At 51.1% G+C, this 17,815-nt stretch overlaps 3 protein-coding genes across 8 annotated transcripts in view; 1 reads left to right on the top strand and 2 right to left on the bottom strand.

The window, feature by feature from the left end:
* Nucleotides 1-27: 27 nt before the first annotated feature.
* Nucleotides 28-2,575, bottom strand: LOC133494867 (calcium-binding protein 2-like). Of its 2 annotated transcripts, none has more exons than XM_061809099.1 (7): nucleotides 1,513-2,575; nucleotides 1,297-1,438; nucleotides 984-1,014; nucleotides 704-883; nucleotides 522-631; nucleotides 298-445; nucleotides 28-196 (listed from the first exon to the last, which is right to left on the bottom strand). In XM_061809099.1, the coding sequence occupies exons 1-7, from the start codon at nucleotides 1,572-1,574 to the stop codon at nucleotides 168-170; spliced, it is 702 nt and encodes a 233-aa protein (XP_061665083.1). In that variant the 5' UTR covers nucleotides 1,575-2,575; the 3' UTR covers nucleotides 28-167. The 2 variants fall into 2 exon arrangements, with proteins under 2 accessions (XP_061665083.1, XP_061665084.1); XM_061809100.1 differs by having other exon boundaries at nucleotides 704-847.
* A 605-nt stretch (nucleotides 2,576-3,180) lies between these two features.
* Nucleotides 3,181-17,815, top strand: part of alpk1 (alpha-kinase 1) — a 209,421-nt gene continuing 194,786 nt past the window's right edge. The window contains exons 1-2 of the mRNA XM_061809077.1: nucleotides 3,181-3,394; nucleotides 3,926-4,188. The gene's annotated coding sequence lies outside the window, so the exon portion shown is untranslated. The remainder of the gene's footprint in view (nucleotides 3,395-3,925; nucleotides 4,189-17,815) is intronic.
* The window catches only part of LOC133494855 (neurexin-2-like), a 140,766-nt gene continuing 128,572 nt past the window's right edge, over nucleotides 5,622-17,815 (bottom strand). For 3 of the 5 annotated variants that reach the window (XM_061809063.1, XM_061809062.1, XM_061809065.1), the window contains 4 exons: nucleotides 16,335-16,424; nucleotides 11,647-11,969; nucleotides 11,051-11,129; nucleotides 5,622-7,926 (listed from right to left, as the gene is read on the bottom strand). In XM_061809063.1, coding sequence (XP_061665047.1) covers nucleotides 7,067-7,926; nucleotides 11,051-11,129; nucleotides 11,647-11,969; nucleotides 16,335-16,424 — 1,352 coding nt within the window. In that variant the 3' untranslated portion in view covers nucleotides 5,622-7,066. Of the gene's footprint in view, nucleotides 7,927-9,538; nucleotides 9,542-11,010; nucleotides 11,130-11,646; nucleotides 11,970-16,334; nucleotides 16,425-17,815 lie in introns of all 5 variants that reach the window. The other 2 variants (XM_061809064.1, XM_061809066.1) reach the window with 2 other exon arrangements.

The raw sequence follows: 17,815 nt of genomic DNA, 5'->3' as shown, positions 1-17,815 counted from the left end.
AGAAAGTCAACATTTAGGGAAGCAATCTGTCTGGATTTCTTTATTAAAATAATCAAACCTATTCAACTTTATTTCAGTTGTGTCCGATTAATCGCACAAGTTGTATGTCGCGCGATCGAAAGTTCATCGATTTTTGGTATCGTCGTCGTCACGGGGCCTGGATTCCGCTAGCGGACGGAGAGCATCATGACAAATTCTGAGGAGCAGAAAACGACAGTTCGTGGTGACTCCTCCTCCTCCTCCTCCTCCCCGGAACCAAAAAAAAAAAAAAAAAAGCCAAACTTTTCCCAGGCTCACCTTCAAAGTCAATGTTTCCATCTGCGTTGATGTCCAACTCCTTGAGGATCTCCTCCAGCTCGCCTTTCTTCAGCTTCTCCCCCAGCAGGCTCTTGGCCGCCTCCTTCATCTCGTCCTGGGTGATCTTCCCGTCCCCGTCCAGGTCAAACTTTTCGCACGGCGGCGACAAAGGGGGCCCGTTTTCAGTCCGACGCTTCCACGCCCAGCTTCCCGTTGGCGCCCACCTGTAAGAAGGCCGAGCGGAGCTCTTTGAGTCCCAGCATGTCCGCCGTCTCGCCCATCATTCGCGGTCCCATCAGTTCGGTGAAGTCTTCGAAGTCCATGAGGCCGCCCACTGCGGAGAAAGGAAAGCGGCGTCGGACGTCGCGCGTCAAACGTCGGCGGTTGCGGCCTTTTGTGGACCTACTCCTCATTTTGATCTGCTGCACGATCTCCAGCAGCTCCATCTCGGTGGGCATGTACCCCATGGTCCTCATGCACTCGGCCACGTCTTTGTAGTTCAGGTACCCGTCTTGGTCGTAGTCAAACTCCTTGAAGGCTTCCTGCAGCTCTGTGAGAAAGGAAAAAACCCACCGCCAAAAACAACCTTGACGGAACATCCGTGAGTGGATTAACGTTGGTAAAACTTTAATCGGGATGTGATGCGGGGGAAACCCTGGAATACGCGTCTGATTTGTGGGACTTACCGTCTAATTCACCTTGTGCCAATTCCCGTTCCTGAAAATACACACGCACGCCACGTTATAGTTATTTTTTTTTCTCCAGCGGTCGGTGCCTTCGACTCCGGGGACCCTCGTGAGGATAAGCGAGTCAGATAATGGTCGGGTGGATTAGCGGACGGAAACAACTGTGAAAGGAGCAAATTCTAACACCCCCCCCCCCCCAGCAGATTGCCACCAAGTAAAGACTTGAAAAATAACTTTCAACATACGTCCCGCCGACGCTCCGTTGCAACACTCGGCAGTGGGAGCGTTGAAAAGACCAAAATTGTCTACTCACAGCCCCGAAAACACTGTTGAGCACCGAGTTGTAGACTTTGTTCATGCTGTCGTTGCTTTTCTTGGACTTCCTGGCGGACTTGCTCGGCGTCTCCGACACCGAGCCCGACGGAGACGCCCGAGACGAGGCGGTCCCGCTTTGGCTGGAGCCAAATTCAGACGACGCGGGGTGAGCGCTCGCGTCTCCCGCTTTGCTTCAAAACCAAATGAAACGTACCCGTCGGTCGAAGTGGAATCTGCACGAGTCGGCGCCGGGATTCCCTCTTCTGCCTCGGACATGCTGATCGAAGGGATACACCAACTTTCGTCGGACCCCCGACCGCGCCGACCTTCTTAGCTCGACGCGTCCCCCCCCAGGGTGAGAAAAGGAGTCAGTCCCGCGTCTACTGATTCCTCGCGTTTGTCTTCTCCCGTTGACCTCCTTCCGTCAGGGCGGCTTAGCGGCTAATTAGCGGGCCCAGCGCGCTGCCAAATAAAGCCAAACGCGACCTTTGGCCGGGAACAAACCCGAAGGCCCGACACGGCGATACGGGAAATAGTCAACTTCAATCAATAATCCTTTTACGGAGGCGGGGAGCCAACCCGCTACATTCGCTCGACTCCGTTCGTGACATTTGTCAGAGGATGCACGAGGTGGGAAAAGGTGAGCCCTAACGGGACAAGCCGAAAGGAAAATCCGAAGAAGAAGTACTTTTCTGTACTGTACTTTGAAGAAGGATGGATACTTTTACTCCATGACAACGATGGACACGCCGGCCGCGACTTTTCTATTCGCTGCTGCGCGTTGCGTGTCTAATTTTGGACTCCATCTCGGACTCGTCGACCTAAAAATCAAGACGCATCGAGCGGCATGCCGATTGGTTGAAACCGCTCGGCGGCCATCTTGGTGCGGCCAAAGCGTGCGGAGGACGCGGTTCGCTGGTTGGATTACGGCCAAGGTTTGGCATGTAGAATTAAAAGCGGTCGTGTGAGCTCGACATTTTTTGCAGTTCTGGGAACGTCATCGTCATAAGCAATTTTTTTTTTTTTTTTTGGTCATAAAAACATGACATTTCAAGTCGATCGGTTCGATCAATTTTTGGAAATTAGGACTCGCGATGGGGAAAATACATAGTAAAGGCGCTGTCAAATCAAATTTGAAAAGCAGAGAATTCCTTCAAAATGGGTTTTCCTGCCTATCCACTGAGGATGTTTGGAGAAGCGTGAACGGTGAGCAACAACAACCGTTGTTCGAGTCATCAGAAAATTAAAATTTGCAAACAAACTCCGACAGAGGCCAAGTAAATCTCTCTGACTTACTTGTGGAATGTTTTCTCACTCACAGCCACCAAACTGGCGATTCACTGCACAGGTCGGCTCGGCTGTTTTGGGAGTACCAAGATGGCGGATTGGTGGACTTCACTTTTGGTGGCCAAGGAGCCACCCGTATGAAATTCGATGAAATCTTACATCCATATAATCCCGTCTTTTCAACAAAGAAGTTGCATTTTAACAAGGAAGTTGATTTTCAGACAGCGAGTTACTGAATTTCAGACAGGGAACTATCGAATTTAACATTTCAAATTCAAATCCTATATCGTCTACTTCCATACGTCCGTCTTTTTTTTTTTTTTTAATTTTATTGATTATTATTATTATTATTATGATTATATTAGATCAGGTCTCGGACTTCCGCATTGCCAATCGAACGGCATCGTCCGATTCACCGATCCGACGTCACGTGACCGCGGGCGCCAGCCAATCCCCAAACGACTCCTAATTGGGAAGTCGAACAGCTGCGCTTTTTTGGTTTTTTTGGTTTTGGTTTTGTCGCGTGGGAAAAGCATCCGACGGTAAGTTGCTGGTATTTGTTTGTTTCTTGTTATTTTGTTTTTATTCTGTTGCGTATGACGCAAGGAGCTCCTTGATGAAGTTAGTGAAGAGAATCGAGCAAATGGTGGCGCCCCAACCATGCGAGCAGTTGCTGTCGACTCCAAGAAGTCTTCACTCTTATTTTCTAACAAAGAAGGAAATCAATTGAATGACTGCTTTTTTTTTTTTTTTTTTAAACCTTGACTCGAGTCACATTTTCTTTCTATCTAAAGTAACAGCACTGCTCTGTGAGTAAAATATTTGCCTCCTGCTCGCCACATCTGTACTTTTCCGACATGCTTCTTTTCCACTACTTTTATTCTCTAAAAAAAAAAAGAATGGTGGAATGGTAATCAAACGGTGCTTGTATTATTATTATTATTATTATTATGAGAAATGACTTTTCGTCGATTTTTTTTTTTTTTTTTTAAATCCACGGCAGCCGTTAATGACGTCCTTCGACCGCACGGCGGCGCCAACAGTCCGTGGTCATCTCGCTCACAATCCGCGGGTTGGCGCTGTCGGTAGTGATGCTTGGAATGCTTTACAAAGTCTAGATTTTATAGTCTTAGTCTTCTAGACTCTAGAAGAACAACATTCGTTCGTGTACATTATGTATAGTAAAGCTTTTTAAATTTTCTTCTGCTTTCTAAAAGCCTTAATATGTTCCATTCTAGTCTTTTAAAACTTTCAAACCCCTTTTTTTTTTTTTTTTTTTGCATGATCTTATTTGAATTCATAAAGCCTCAATGTGTGTTCATTTTTTTTCTTTTTGACAGACCACAGGCCAGATTTTTTTGGGGGTTTTTCACAACGCTCGTGGAGTCCTCCCCTGGACGTACCCGAAACTGGAGACCGCGGAGTCACATTGCAGTTGTCAAAACGCGGCATATGCGGTGTGTTGGAAAATAAACGGAGGATTTCGATGTACAGGAGCTCCTGACTTGCACTTGGCATGGTCAAAGCGATCGGGAAGGTCGGAAGCGGACCGTGACGACGAGCAGATCCGAGCGACAGCTGGACCGGCTGGCTCCACGTGACGGTATGTCAGAAACATATCTTTTTTTTTTTTCTTAATGGGGTGCCAATATTTTTGAGCACCGTTAGACATGTATTGCTATATGTTTCAGTGGGGGGGGGGGGGGGAGCGGCACAAAGTTCTAGATCCTGGCATCATGAATAGAAATGTCTTAGTGCCTTCCAATAGAGCAACATCATTTTTTTTTTGTTTTTTTTCAAATGCCTTACGGGAGATTATGAGGTTTTTGAAGCCTTTTTTCACACGCGTACGTCAGTGTTTTGTCTCACTGTAAAAAGTGTTTTTTGAACCCTGCTGAAGCGATGGTGTTGTTTCAAATGTCATGTCTTCCAGAATATGTCATATTATTGCAACTGTGTGATTGAGTGGCTTGCCCAAAACATGGTCATATGTGTTGTTCTGAACGGAAAGGTCTTTGCTTCTTTGGGTACTTTTGACAATTAAGAAAAGACGATTGCTTTTCATCAACACCTGGGCTCGCTATCTTTACGAACCATTGGCGTTCTGATGGGTTCCGACCTGACTTTTCCCGACTGTCATTTCAAAGCAATCGCAAAAACGGCCTTCGACCAGCTACAAAACACAACCCGAGTGCAGGCCTGCGCTGGTCAAACAGACCAGGAAAAGCTCATCCGTCGACTTTGCTGTTGTAACGGTCTTCTGAATGGACTTCCCAAAAAGCGCAGCTCGGGTTCCGACCCGAACAGAGAGGTCAGAGCATAGAACTCCAATTCTAAAGCCCAGGAAGCCATTCCATTCAGCTTTAGAATCGATTGTTACTGGGCTCTAAATCGCTAAACCGTTTCGGTTCTGAATACTTGAAAGGAACGCTAACGGGATCCGAACCCACTCGGGCTAGTGGGGCGCGGAGTCCGACGCCGCACGCAAAAGGAAGAAGTTGCCAACAGCGCTCATGTCAGCCCCAAGTGGGAACGTTTTCAAGTCCAGGCTGAAAATATGTAAAGCACGTTGTGTTACCTCGTGTATGAAATGCGCCGTACAAATCATTTTTGCTTTACGCTGGTTTCCTCCGGCCTCCTCAAATCACGTTGACTTAGTTGAAAAGATGGTCCATATGTGTGCAAGCGTGCCCGGCGACCGGTTCTGCGGAGGAGAGGCGCCGGATTGTCTTTGTGGCGAGCTCGAGGCGGCGCTTCGTTTTTGGAGGGTGGACAACGCTGCGTCTGTCTCTGCGTTCGTATCTCGCGAGGGTTAGGATGGCGGTCGCCGTGGTAACTCACCCCCAACCCGTCGGGGAGGCACGATCGAGACGTAAACGCTCGCGCTCTGGCGTGGTTTTTACGCGGGAAACCCTCGGAGACGGTTTTGCTCGGCACCCGCGCCGCCGACGGCTTTCCGCCTCGAGTCCCCGCCTTCCTCTCCCGGATCCGCGGCGCTCTGAGGACGGGACGCAAACGTTTTTGTTTTTCGTTCGCGTGGGCGACGCTTCAAACCGACGTGACGCGGCGACGTCGACGGGGGAATGTCGGTCTGTTGTGCTGAATCGGGCGAAGGGACAGAACGCACCACACGACGTAAGAAGTATATAAGCAAGTGTATTCCCTCTGTCGATGTACACATATTTAGAGTCATCTCACTGGCACACTTTACGATAACATTTAGAAACAACATGGGGATTTGGGGTGTTACGCGATGAGGCGGAGTTTAAAAAAAAAAAAAAATGTGGGAATGGAACGACGGTGCCGGTCTGTCAGGGTCCAGACACCAAGACCCGGATAAGCAATTGTGAGAAAAAGGGATGAAGGGACATACAATCTTCCGTACAGTGAGAAAAGGAAAAGAATCGATTGAGGAAGCATGATGAACAAGTACAGAGCCCAAATTGACCAAAGGCCAACCAGTGACGACAAAAAAACGTTTCCTTCCTTCTTGCCCAGGATTGTGGACTTGGTTTTTTTTTTTCCTTTGCGGAAACGGGAATGATCATCAGGAGGGAACACGTTTCTCTTTGATGGCAAATATTGAGACGTTTCACAAACTTTTTTGGCATTTTTTTTTTTTTTTCTTAACATGGGACAGTTTTCTTTTAACAGAGGAGAGAAGATTCGAACACTCGAGTACTTGAGAACGGCCGTCTTCGCAGGAGCCCGCAAAGAACTGCCAAAGGTGCTCTCCGGGCTCCAGAGACTGGCCGGCTCCGGCGGAATTCCCATGTAGTCTTTTCTCGGAGCCTCGAGCGAGGCCGCGGCGTTCCCGACCGGCATCCTCCGCGGCGAAATAGCGCAGAGTCCTAGCGTGACTGTCTCGGCCAGCTCTCAGTTCTCTGCGACGCCCGTCCGTAAATTTTGTCATCGCCCGGTTGACCGAAACGCATCTTTTTTTTTTTTTTTTCTTGTTCCCTGCTTTGATGCGATCGCTCGCTGGTGAGAGAGTTTCTCAGAGCGCATTTCCAAGTGGCAAAAAGGCGACCCAGAGGTCCAAGGGCAGTTTGGCCACCGGTGGCGGTATGGCACGGAAATTGCTACGTTGGTTTTCTTGTTCTGTTTGTTTGTTTTTTGTTTCCTCTGAACTCCACAGTAAGAAAAAGTTTGTCGTGGATGAATACTACATGCTCGAAACACGCGGTCGCGTCCGCTGCTGTGCGAGAGGCAGAGTGGGTGAGCCCGGCGAGAGAGAGAGAGAGAGGAGAGAGATGGCCAAGACGCAATTGTGGATACTGATGCTGATTCTGGACAGTACTGGACTAACACCTTGACCCAATCGGTTGTTGGCACAGGAAGTTTCGAAAAGGGACTTCCAAAATGGTTAAGTTTGCCTTCTCGCCTCAAGAGGGCGAGGTGGGCTCGTCCAAAGGTCCACCGAGCTCCCATTTCTCACCTCTCTCTCTCTCTCTCTCTCGGGCGCTACCTGCCTCTACCCTTCAAACGTAGTACTCCTTGTCTTTGTTCTTCTTGTTCTTGGGGGCCGTCTTGGCAGCGCTCGGCGCCTTCTCCTTCACCAGGGTGCCGTTGCTCTGCGTGGCCGAGTTGCTTATGTAGTTGCGGCTCTGGTCCACCTGGTAGGAGCCCTCGTCTCTGTTGCGATACTTGTACATGGCGTAGAGCAGGATGAGGATGCAGAGGGCGGCGGCCGCCACGATGCCCACCACCATCCCCGTGGTGCTGCTCGACTGCTGCACCTCCACCGTGCCCGGAAGACCTCTCTCGGGGGACGAGGGGTCTGGAGTGGGAACGCGGGGGAAATTGGAAGGGTAGGTTATTCCCGACGCTCTGCGGTGGCCGGGGTCCGGCGAGGGGCGGGCCGGCGGCAACAGCACCCGATCCCGAGTGTTCATTTTGCCGGCCGGGATGTTGTTGCTATTGCCGCCGCCCGCTCCCTCGACGCGGGGGCTGAGCCGATCCGGGTCGGCCGTGGGGGCGGAGGACGCGGGCGGGTGGCGTGAGAAATGGCCGTCTCGGGGGGTTTGGGCCGGGGCCTGGGCTGGGGGGAGGACGCTGCGGTCGGTAACCAGGGGGGAGTTTTTGTAATAGTCCTCGTCGTCCGACTCGGTCATCTCGCCCGAGCCGTACGCGGATACCTCCGCGTACGGCTCGCAGTCCTCCTGGTCGGCGGGGCAAGGGGGCCGCACGTTGGGCAAGGGGAGCGACTCTCTGGTGGTTTCGAGTAAGGTGAGGGACGGGCGATAGGTAGTCGGGGGCGGAGGGATTACCGGGTAGCGGGTGGCGATGGAGGGGGGGTCTATCGAGTCCACCGTTATAACGGGCACGACTAGTTCACCTCCTAGGACGAGAGAGAGAGACAACGGCTCAGAAGTCAAGACACGACCTGAAGGCGACGTCAAAACGGCAGCATTAGTAGTACAAGACTACAACTTCACATGATGTTAGTGCTACTCATTTAGTCTAGACTATCTCTTCAGTTCGTCATCTCCTAACTACCAACTGTGGTTAAACAACAAGATGTGCCTAAACCTGTGTAGCGGTACATGCTGGGTCAGTTCTACAAATACAATGCAAACTAGAAATGAGACTAAACAACATCAAATGTAGAAATAAGGCTGAGCTAGCACTATGATGTGTCTGCTGTGATTGGTTGAAAAAGATAGCAAACCACGAGGTTCAGGTCACTTACATCAACAAATTGGCCGCATGATTTTTGCATGGAAAAAAAAAAAAATTACAAAAACAAAGCTGTGTAAGATTGTTCTTGGATAGTGATCAACATCACCCCCCCCGCCCTCCCTCCCATCTTTTCCCTCCACTCGCGTCTTTTACCTTTGAGAGAATAATTGCTCGTCTCCCTCTGCCGAATTGTCACTCGGGGGGGTCAGTTCCACATTACGGGCATCCGTGGCTCACCTTTGAGTTGGATTTAGAGCTACGGTATACAGTAGGAGACATCCAAATAGTCCTAATACAGCCCCTCCCTCCCTCCCCAAAGTTCATTTCAAACATGACGTTATGAATTAGCATTCACCACTAAACGTGATTCTCAACGATCCAAATTATTGTCAAGCCACTCTTGCATCATTCGAATTGACTTCTCCACTGGACGAGCCCTCGCCTGCCGTCAAATACGGTCCCGACAGAAGTGGTGAAGTTTTTGCAGTAACGTGGGGTGGGGGTGGGGGTGGGGTTCACGGGAAGGGGGGGTGGGGGTGGGGGGGGGGTTGTTCATGTCATAGCAACACACGATCAGAAGAAGAAAAGCATCAAATCCCGAGTTCACGGCTTTTGTTTTTACTTGGGGTGAATCGGGCGGGGCTCACTCGGAGGGGAGAAGGAACGCGACTTCCGCCTCGGGTCAGCTCAGCCCAACCCCCGCCCCCGCCCCTTCCCACAAACAAACAATTTTCAAATCATGAATGCTTTATCAAGGTTGAGTCATTATTCAAAGCCCCCGGAACTTTCAGCACAAAATGTCCCCGAGAGAGGAGAGCTGTGAGAGAAACAAACTTCTCTCATACTTTTCCCGAGTGAAGTCAAGCAAGTTTCGGTGGCAAGGACGTTCATTTCACCCCCTTTGTGCTCCCGCCACCCCCCCTCGCTCTTGCGTGCTTGCGGGCTGTGTCTCACCTTGACGCCTGAGAGGACAACGGATCACCTCGGAGGAACAAAAGATGAGTTGCACAAAGTAGAAGTTTGCTGGATTGATTTGATTTGATTTTCATTTTTTTCGTCGCCTCAAGCGACTTGTCAAAGTCACCCGATTCCAGAGCGCGGCGATATCTTCGTTTGTTGCAGCTTTGATGACCCTGCTGCTTTACTTTGGAATAAAGAAATCAAGTGTCGAAAGGAGCAAAACCCAAAACCGAGGCCGTTTTTGGCAAGTCAGCCCTCAGACACGCTGAGAGCCCTCGGCCCGCGTCTCCTTCCCCGAGACCCGAACCGACTTGCTATGCAGCTCGGACGGGCCAGGAGACCCGATGCCAGACGCTTAGCCGCTCCCCGTGTCGCGCACGGAGAATCGTATTGCGTGAACGCAGGCGAGCGAGCCGACTGTGGGATATTCAGGCCGATCGATTGGGCGACCGGCGAGATGAAACGTCTTCGTCTCCAACACGCTCGCCGCTCGCTGGTCTGCGATGAGTCGCCTGCGCCTCGGTTTACTCGCGGGCAGACGGGTGCCGACGCGGCCGCGTCGTCCTCCCGACAAACGCGGTTAGTCCGCCCGTCGCGTCGGGAGCGCGTGCCGGTGGGCAATTGGGCCGCGGATAGAAAAGGCAAATCAGGGGTGAGACGCCCCCTTTGTTGAGGAGCTCCATCGAGATGAGAACGCTCATTCCGACGAGATTTCGGCCTCTGACCGCGTGGGAGGAATTTCCTTTTTGTATGCGTGGAGCGGGTCCTTTAAACTTCGACTGCTCGTGTCCCCCCCCCTCACTCATCGACATGACTGGAGGAACCCTCTGTCGCGGTTTAATCGGGTGATGTGATTACAGCTGGCCGGCACAGTCGATTTGTTTAATTAGCCTGGCCGGGAAGCAAGAATTTGCCGCTCTCGCTCTTGCCTTGTATCCTGACTTCCATCCCGAGCCCCCCTAACCCCCCCCCCCGACCTTAATGAGGTTTAGAGGTTGCCGCTTCCTCCGTGCCTCCTCCTTGTCCTCTGCATGAGCAGCTTCAACTCGTGAGCATCCACTCAGCTTGTTTTTTTTTTTCTCTTCCTCGGATCGAAGTTTTATCTCAGCTTTTTCAGCCACCGACGCGCTGCTAAAACGTTGAGCTCAACTAGAGACACGACGCTACCTGGAAGCGTCGGCAGTCAGCAAACCACTTTCTTCTGTGCAGTTCTCAGTGGAGCTGCTCTGACTCGGTTTTGGTCTCTGGAGGGCACCTTTTGGTTTTTCTAACCCCCCCCCCCCCCAAGAAAGCGAGAGACGGGTGGGTGTCTATCTGCGTCATGCTCCAGCCTGTCTGCCAGCCGCTGTGTTCATGCACCTGTGTGGGCATGTCAGAGAGTTAGTTGAGCTTCTCCACGGGAGATTAAGCCCAGGCGCAGCAACCACCTCCCTAAGAGAGGGAAAAGGGGAGGAGGGGAGAATCCAGTCTCAGCCACCTACGGAGCAACTGCAGGAGAGCGCTCGCGTTTAAGCTTCCCAGATTCTATTTTCCTCTGGCCCGCATCTCGGAAGATCCGCACGCATGACTTCACGGACGGTGCGGAAAGGCACGTCACACTGGCGTGAACGAGTTCAATCGGACACGGCCTTTGACTTCCGCCTCACGCAGTGGCGTCAGAACATGGCCTGAGCCGCCGCGCGCCCCCGACGACTCCTCAGTCGCTGGACCGGGTCCACATCCGGCCCATCCCAGCTGCATAGCTCAACCGTGTACAAGAATCTCCCGGACGCACACGCTTTACTCGTTCCGGGCGTCAGAACCCCCCCACCGAGTTGACTCACCATTTCCGGGCTCACACTCCTCCAAATCTTCGTCATCGCTCGGACACTCTGCTGACGCTACCAAAATTTCATCCGCATTCTGCAAGAAGACAATCGGCGGCCCGTTAATTTCTGTTTGATGGAGGCTTTCGGAAGTACGATCCGTCCCACTCTTGGTCCGCGTTCTTTTCCACACACCCTGAAAGTAGATTGCGGAGCTCGAAAACTCGATTACAAAACAGTCTTTGCAGTCGCGATACAAACGCACGAGGAAGTGTTATGGCCATTCAGCCAATCAGCACGGATCAAATGTGGCTCATTGATGAGCAAGTCAAAAAGTGACCCCCAAAAATTCTGAACTGAACGAATTACTGTAGGAGTTGGGTTTTTCCCTCTTGCCTGATTTTCATCGGATTTTTGGTTTTCAGCAGCTTTTCATTTCCCTCTCCAAATTTTGCTTTATTTTCACCCCCCCCCCCAAAAAAAAAAACCAAACAAAAACAAAAAACCCCCCCACATCGCTTGGCCATTCATTTCCTCACAATTGATCCGCGTTCATCTGAAGGGTTTTAGCAGACTGCCAGGGAAACGACAGGATGCGAGCTTTTCGACCCCACCTGTGTGACGCTGTCCCTGATGGTGGGCGAGCGCTGTTTGCGGGTGGTGGTGGTGGCCATGGTGGTGGTGGTCTCCATGATGGTGGTGGACATGTCGGCCAGGGGGGTGGTGGAAGTGGTGTCGGCGGCGAGCACCGAGGGCGCGTCGCCCACCAAGCGCAGGCTTCCCTGCGTCTGCACGTTGGGGTCGCCCTCGGAGGCCAATTTGAGCACCTGCAGGCCGTTGTAGTACAGGCCCGAGATCTGGCCCTGGAAGTGGCGGCCTTTCTCCCCGCCGCCAATTTTGATGAACGCCTGGCTGTTAAAAATGGTCAGCTGGCGACCTGAGAGGAGACAGTGGGGGTGGGGGTGTGTGGACGGACGGACAGACGGACGGACGGACGTGAAGAAGTCGAGAGAAGAGCGCAAATCAGTCACAAGCACACTCAGTCGTACGTCCATTCATGAGCAAAAGACCTCCCCCCACCGAGGTTACCAGAATAATGTTGATCACGTTTGACCACCATTGTTGGCGGTAACGAGACAGAATGCTCATAACCAAAAGAACTGCACTGCTTGGTGGAAAGGGCTTTCGGTTCCGATTGACATCAGGCCTTCCCGGTAGCACTTTTGGGCCACTCTTTGTCGCTGGACAAAACTACGTCCGCTTGACTCTTGAAAGTACACACGGGGACGGTAGAAAAAATGTCAAAACAACTCCGGCTTGGTGTTATTGACCTCCGTCCGCAATGGTAAAGCACGCCTGCTCCGGGACCCCCTCGCCCCAAAAAACTGTCAGACCGGTCGTAGGCAATGCGTACATTGATACGGCTTGTTCATTAAACTCGCCTGACCGCTTAACGAGCGACCACAAATGTGATACCAGGAAGAGCTGCTGAGTTCTTTCGGATCCTGGACAATATAACACGAATATCAAGTGCGTGGGGAGGGGAGGGGGGCATTAACGAGGATTATAAAACCACATTGAGGAGGTAATTATTGACGATGACCGTTTTTTTTTTTGTTCTTTTATCCATTTCAGAAGAGAGGGAAAGATAATATATGCGATATTTGACAGAGGATGCGGACTGTGAAATGAGAGGCGCTCCGGGATTGGTGGCAGTGAGTAGCCCCCCCCCACTCTAAACAAATGCAGACTCGGCATCTTAGCTGACTAATTCATTGCTTTCCGAGGACAAGACCGCTCCACGTGGGCTCCACGTAGGATGAAAAAAATCACCGGGTGGAGCGCATTCGTTTCATGCAACCGGCCACTAGTGGGCCCCACCCGCTCACAGAGGGCGGCGTTTGCACTTCCTCTGCGAAACGGCCCACCTTGGGGTTGTGCGTCGGAGGATGTTATCGTGCGCGTCGGGCGGTTCCACTTTGAGCCGGTCTCCAAGTCACGAGCCGTCCGTATTGGCGCGATTGTCGAGGGTAGGGTGAGTGGAACTTTGAAATATCGTTCCACTCTCGGTATTTTGAGTTGTGAAATGGAGGCCCAGCCTGTGCGCTGTGACCTACTTATTCCTGCATCAAAGGGGAAAAGACTCGACGGTTGTCTCGGATGATGTTTTGTTTGGATCGAGGCTCTGACCAAGTCATTCTTGGAGCACGATGGCCCGATTTTGGGGTTTGGCCGGTGCGTTACAAGCTGCCGTCGCCAGCACCTTTTTGTGAGTTCTATTTGCCCTACGCAATGAAATGTTTACTTCTACCTTTTGGGGTTTGGGCTCCCCCTGCCTCCAAGGCTCTCGTCACAGCAGACATCCAAAGCTGTACTCAAAGTTTGAATGAAGTGCGGCGGCTGTCCACCGAGGCCTCCGCGAGAGTGTGAAAATATTGTTCAACACGGGTCAAAGCCAACCGCTAAAAATCCAAAATCCAATGAGGATTCCTTTTCGATGGACGTCGTGTTTGTGATTGCGCTCGTCATTTGTCAGCGGGGTGCAAGTGCGTGCTCCCGTTCTGGCAGGGAAGCAGACGTTCCGTTTCGGGATCTGTGTATCAAGGAAATGCCCGCTGGTACTGCCGAACTCAAGAGGGGGAGCGTGGTCGAGGAAAAGCCCCCATTGCCCTTTTTTTATGTCGGTCCCCAATGCGGCAGCCGAAGCGTAGCGAGCTCATAACGTGCTTAACTTTGGAGAAATGGAAGGATTGCGTCGTGTCCAAGCAGCACCAGCTTCCCACCGGCCACAAGATTGGGTCGAGCGGCACACGATTCCAAAGCTGGATCTTATCCTGCTCGGTCTCAGCGACTGAAGATGTGGCAATTAGTGGGCCAACCGGGGAGTACGCCTTGACCTCCTTGATACTTTTAGCCCGCAAAGATCCGGCGGTCTGGAGCCCTCGCTCAGAAAAAGGACTCCATCTGGAGGGTGTGTTCTGCCTCACTTTCCGATTTTTACTCTGAGTGCTCAGAAAGTTGGGGATGCCCGTAATGGCTTCGCGTTTACGAGTCACACCGCCAGCCTGAAGGAATCCGCAGAAACAAATGCAAACTTCACCCTTTGAGGCAAAAGTCGGGAAGTAGAGAGTACGACGGAGGCCGAGCGGTGCTGTGACGGACGGAACCCGTTACCAAGCGGTCCCGAGTTATTCCCAAAGCGCAACGCTCTCTCTGGTAATTATTATTTTTTTTCCCAAACTCCAGAGAAGTGGGGCAGATTTTGCGGTGGAGGACCGTGGCTAAATCGTGTCTGACAACGGAGACAAGCGGCTCAACACGGCATGAAGTTATGACTGAAAGCCCTCCGAAGCGCCGCGGGTGCTGCGGATGTGACGACCCATCGAAGAAAGTCTGCGGGAGAGAGAGAGAAAATCTAATCCCAAGCGCTCCCATTTCAGCTACTTATCCCAAGTGCCGACACCGTGGGGGGAGCATCGCGGATGCACAATGCCCAACGTTGAGCCTCATTCAACAATCAGTAATAATATTGGAGTCCATCTCCTTGCCACACGCATTCTTCCACCTCGGCGGTCTTCTGTCGGCCGTTTTTTTTTTCTCTGCTTTGTCTTCCTTTTCCCTTTTACGTGGGGGGGGGGGGCTATGCGAACCACTGTTTGTGGGCCAGATCCCGCCGTACAGCCGGTCACTCGGTCTGTCGTCTGACTTGTTTTTCAACACCAAAGCGAGGCCACGGCATCATCATCATCATCATCAACCGGGAGTGCATTTATGGTCGCCTGACAGGATGTGAGGAAGAAACGGAGAGGGCGGGTGAGGATGACTGGTTCATCGCAGCGCTAGCGAGAGAGGACTGAAAGGTTCCAGGAGACACTTGATTTGTTCCCTTCATTACCTCCCCGCGATGGCTGCCGCTTTGGATTTAGTCTCCTGGCAGCAAATGGGAAGGAGACGTTCGCTGAGATCAGGATCAGCCTCGACAGGGTCGGAATTGGGGAGATGTGGAACTCTGATCGCTGTCCGGTAGCCCCCGCCCCCCCCCCCCGGGTGAAAAATTGAGGCCCTAATATGACGACGACGAGGGCAGGTGGTAGCAAAACCTGGACCATTTGCGCATGATCCAAACTCTTTACCACGTCACCAGAGGTTTAGCATCATTCAAAAGAATCCAGACATTGGTACACAAAACATGCTCCATTTTCTCAGTGGTGAAAACAATAAATGTTAAAGGGACATTTGCGCAATTGAATGAAAAGCCACTGTGGAATTTGGAGCTGCTTTGTTTGAACCCCCTAAGGGGAGGTGGAGACGCATCCCCCACTTGAAGGCTTTCGTTTTTAGACTCGGCATTAAAACTTGGTTAGATTTTCCAGCTGTTGCGGCAGCCTGTACAATGTTTTATTTTATTTTTTATTTTTTTTTTTTAAATGAGACTTTATAATCTGGTTAAAACTGAGGGCTCTCACGGGAAATACGTCAAACGGGTCCAACATGTCATTGGAGAAGCCCTCAGGTGTTAGCGTGTTAGTTGATTTAGATTCTGCTCGAGTCTTCAATAACCCTTTGAGCTCGGACACGTTCTCAGGCTCCCAAATAAGTGAACGCCAAATATCAGGGACGAGGGGCCGATTATTCATTCATTCCTCTCGTCATCCCCACCCTCTCCCCTCCAAAGATGAAACGGAATATTGCGTGCGCATTTGGTGGCACGCACAAATCAGTCCGGAAGTGGGCGAGGCTCGTCTTCGACTGATCTTCTCTTTCGCTCCACTTTCATCTCCTGTGCCGCTTCTGATTGGAATTTGTGTCAGGAGGAGCCCGAGACCCGCTTGTGTTTTGCCGAAATCGACGTGCGGGTCTTCATCTCGTTTGCGTCCCTGCCTCGGTGTTGGCGGGTGGGACCTTCGGTACTCAAAGGGTTTAAACGGGCATCAATTTGGAGAGTCCCTTTAACCTTTAGTGACTTTCTAGTGTCCATTTTCCCGTACTCATGGTCACATTCATCCGACAAGAAAACATTTTTTTCATTATTCTTAAGGGCAGGTAGGGGTTATGTCAGGTTATTGGGAGGTTAGTACTCTGAAGAGATGCAGTCCAAGTTTAAGGATGTGCTCACCTGGTTTGACTTTAATTCCTGATGGCATCATTTTTGGAACACTTCAAATTTCTTGGCTTATGAGTATGGGAGAGGGGTGGGTGGGGGGGTTTTGTTAGGGCGGAGCGCCAGGTCACATGGTGCTGCATCTCTTCCAGAGCGGCAGTTAGCGGGAGATCATTAGTGGAGTTAAAGTGATTTTATTACCTTTGTCGAGTAGCCACTCGTCAACTACCCGACCGAGGCGGTATGGGATTCTTTGTCTAGCAATAGCCAGGCGCTCATTATCAAAGTTCCCTTTAAGAAATTTGGAGAGAAATTGAGAGGTTACAAATAATAATCATGATGAGAAAAAGACACAGAACATCTGCAAGTTAAAAGGTTAGAGGTTAGAAAGGCAGCATGGCAAATGCTTAGCAGAAAAGTTATGTGTCCTGCGTCAAAGGTTTGAGGCTTGAAGGTGTTTTGGGGCTGCTTTGTTTGCTGGCTTAGTAACACTCTGGTTAGCATGTCATTATGCTTTTAACTCCAAGACGCAGGACAGTTTTATAAATCATTTAGACAGATTGCATTTGTCGAAGCGCTCGCTCACGTTAGTGAACCTGTCCGGCATTGAGTACACTTAAATACATTTGCAGTCACGTAAACGCAGCCAAGCGATCATGAGGATTGCATCGGTGGATAAAACTGGAAATTAAACGCTTCACTTTCGGCAGTAAAACATCTTTCATGGTTGTTTCAAGGAAGAGATTATTATTTTTTTTGTCGTTTTAGCTCCCCAACTTCCAGACACCCCCCTCCCATTCCTGAACTGAAACCGGCGCTTCTCAGAGGCACACAGCAATTAGCATCCCTCAGACGACGTTCTCCCCTGAAGCCTAAACTTCAACTCGGCCCATTTCGATCAAGCTCGCAGTCGCGACGGTCCGTTCCACCGCGCGAGGTGACCGCCTCACACTGACACTGTAAATAAAACGCTCGGAATGCCGATGAGCATATATATATATATTCCCCTCCCCCCCCCCCCCCTTTGTCCTTCCATTTCTTCCGCGTTTTCAAAATTCAAGTCTCGCATTGCAGCTCAGCATCTTTCCTTCAGGACTCTCAGCGATGTGGTTTTTTTTTTTTTTTTTTTTTTTTTTTTAGTGAATGCTAAAATGTCCCCCCACAAAGGAAATCTGTGCCTAAACAAGAGCCTCTGGATGAAGCAACCATCCAGAAAAACCTGACAAGCCTTCTTCTTACGCACAGTATCCACCGAGTGTATCCTAAACGCCACGATCCTCCCGGAACTGCGGTTGTCGCGGTGAACCAAATAAGCCCGCCTCACCATTCTGCACTACCACCTTCCACTCCCCAGGGGGCTCTCTCCTGCCGCCGGCACGAGCTGGCAGGAAGCCCGTGCCCGCCGTCTGTGAGCACACACGGTGTTCCCACGTGGAAAGAGATGTTGAGGAGAAAAGTAAGAAGGTCGGTAGGATTGATGTTGGAAGAAAGGTGGAGCTGCACGGTTGGGAGTGATTTATGAAGCCCTGAAATTGTTACAGGCAGTCACAAGGACCTAGAAACGGACTCATCCGGTTTCCTTCAGAACTGCAACGCATGAATGATCACGAAGCCTGTAAAGACATGCACGTGTTTGTGGAACTTCCATCCAAGGTCCATGGGCTGTCCCCTCCCAAATTGCC

The sequence above is a fragment of the Syngnathoides biaculeatus genome, chromosome 21 (assembly GCF_019802595.1).
Source record: "Syngnathoides biaculeatus isolate LvHL_M chromosome 21, ASM1980259v1, whole genome shotgun sequence".
Classification (NCBI taxonomy): Eukaryota; Metazoa; Chordata; class Actinopteri; order Syngnathiformes; family Syngnathidae; genus Syngnathoides; species Syngnathoides biaculeatus.
This window is presented reverse-complemented; position numbering and strand designations above follow the sequence as displayed.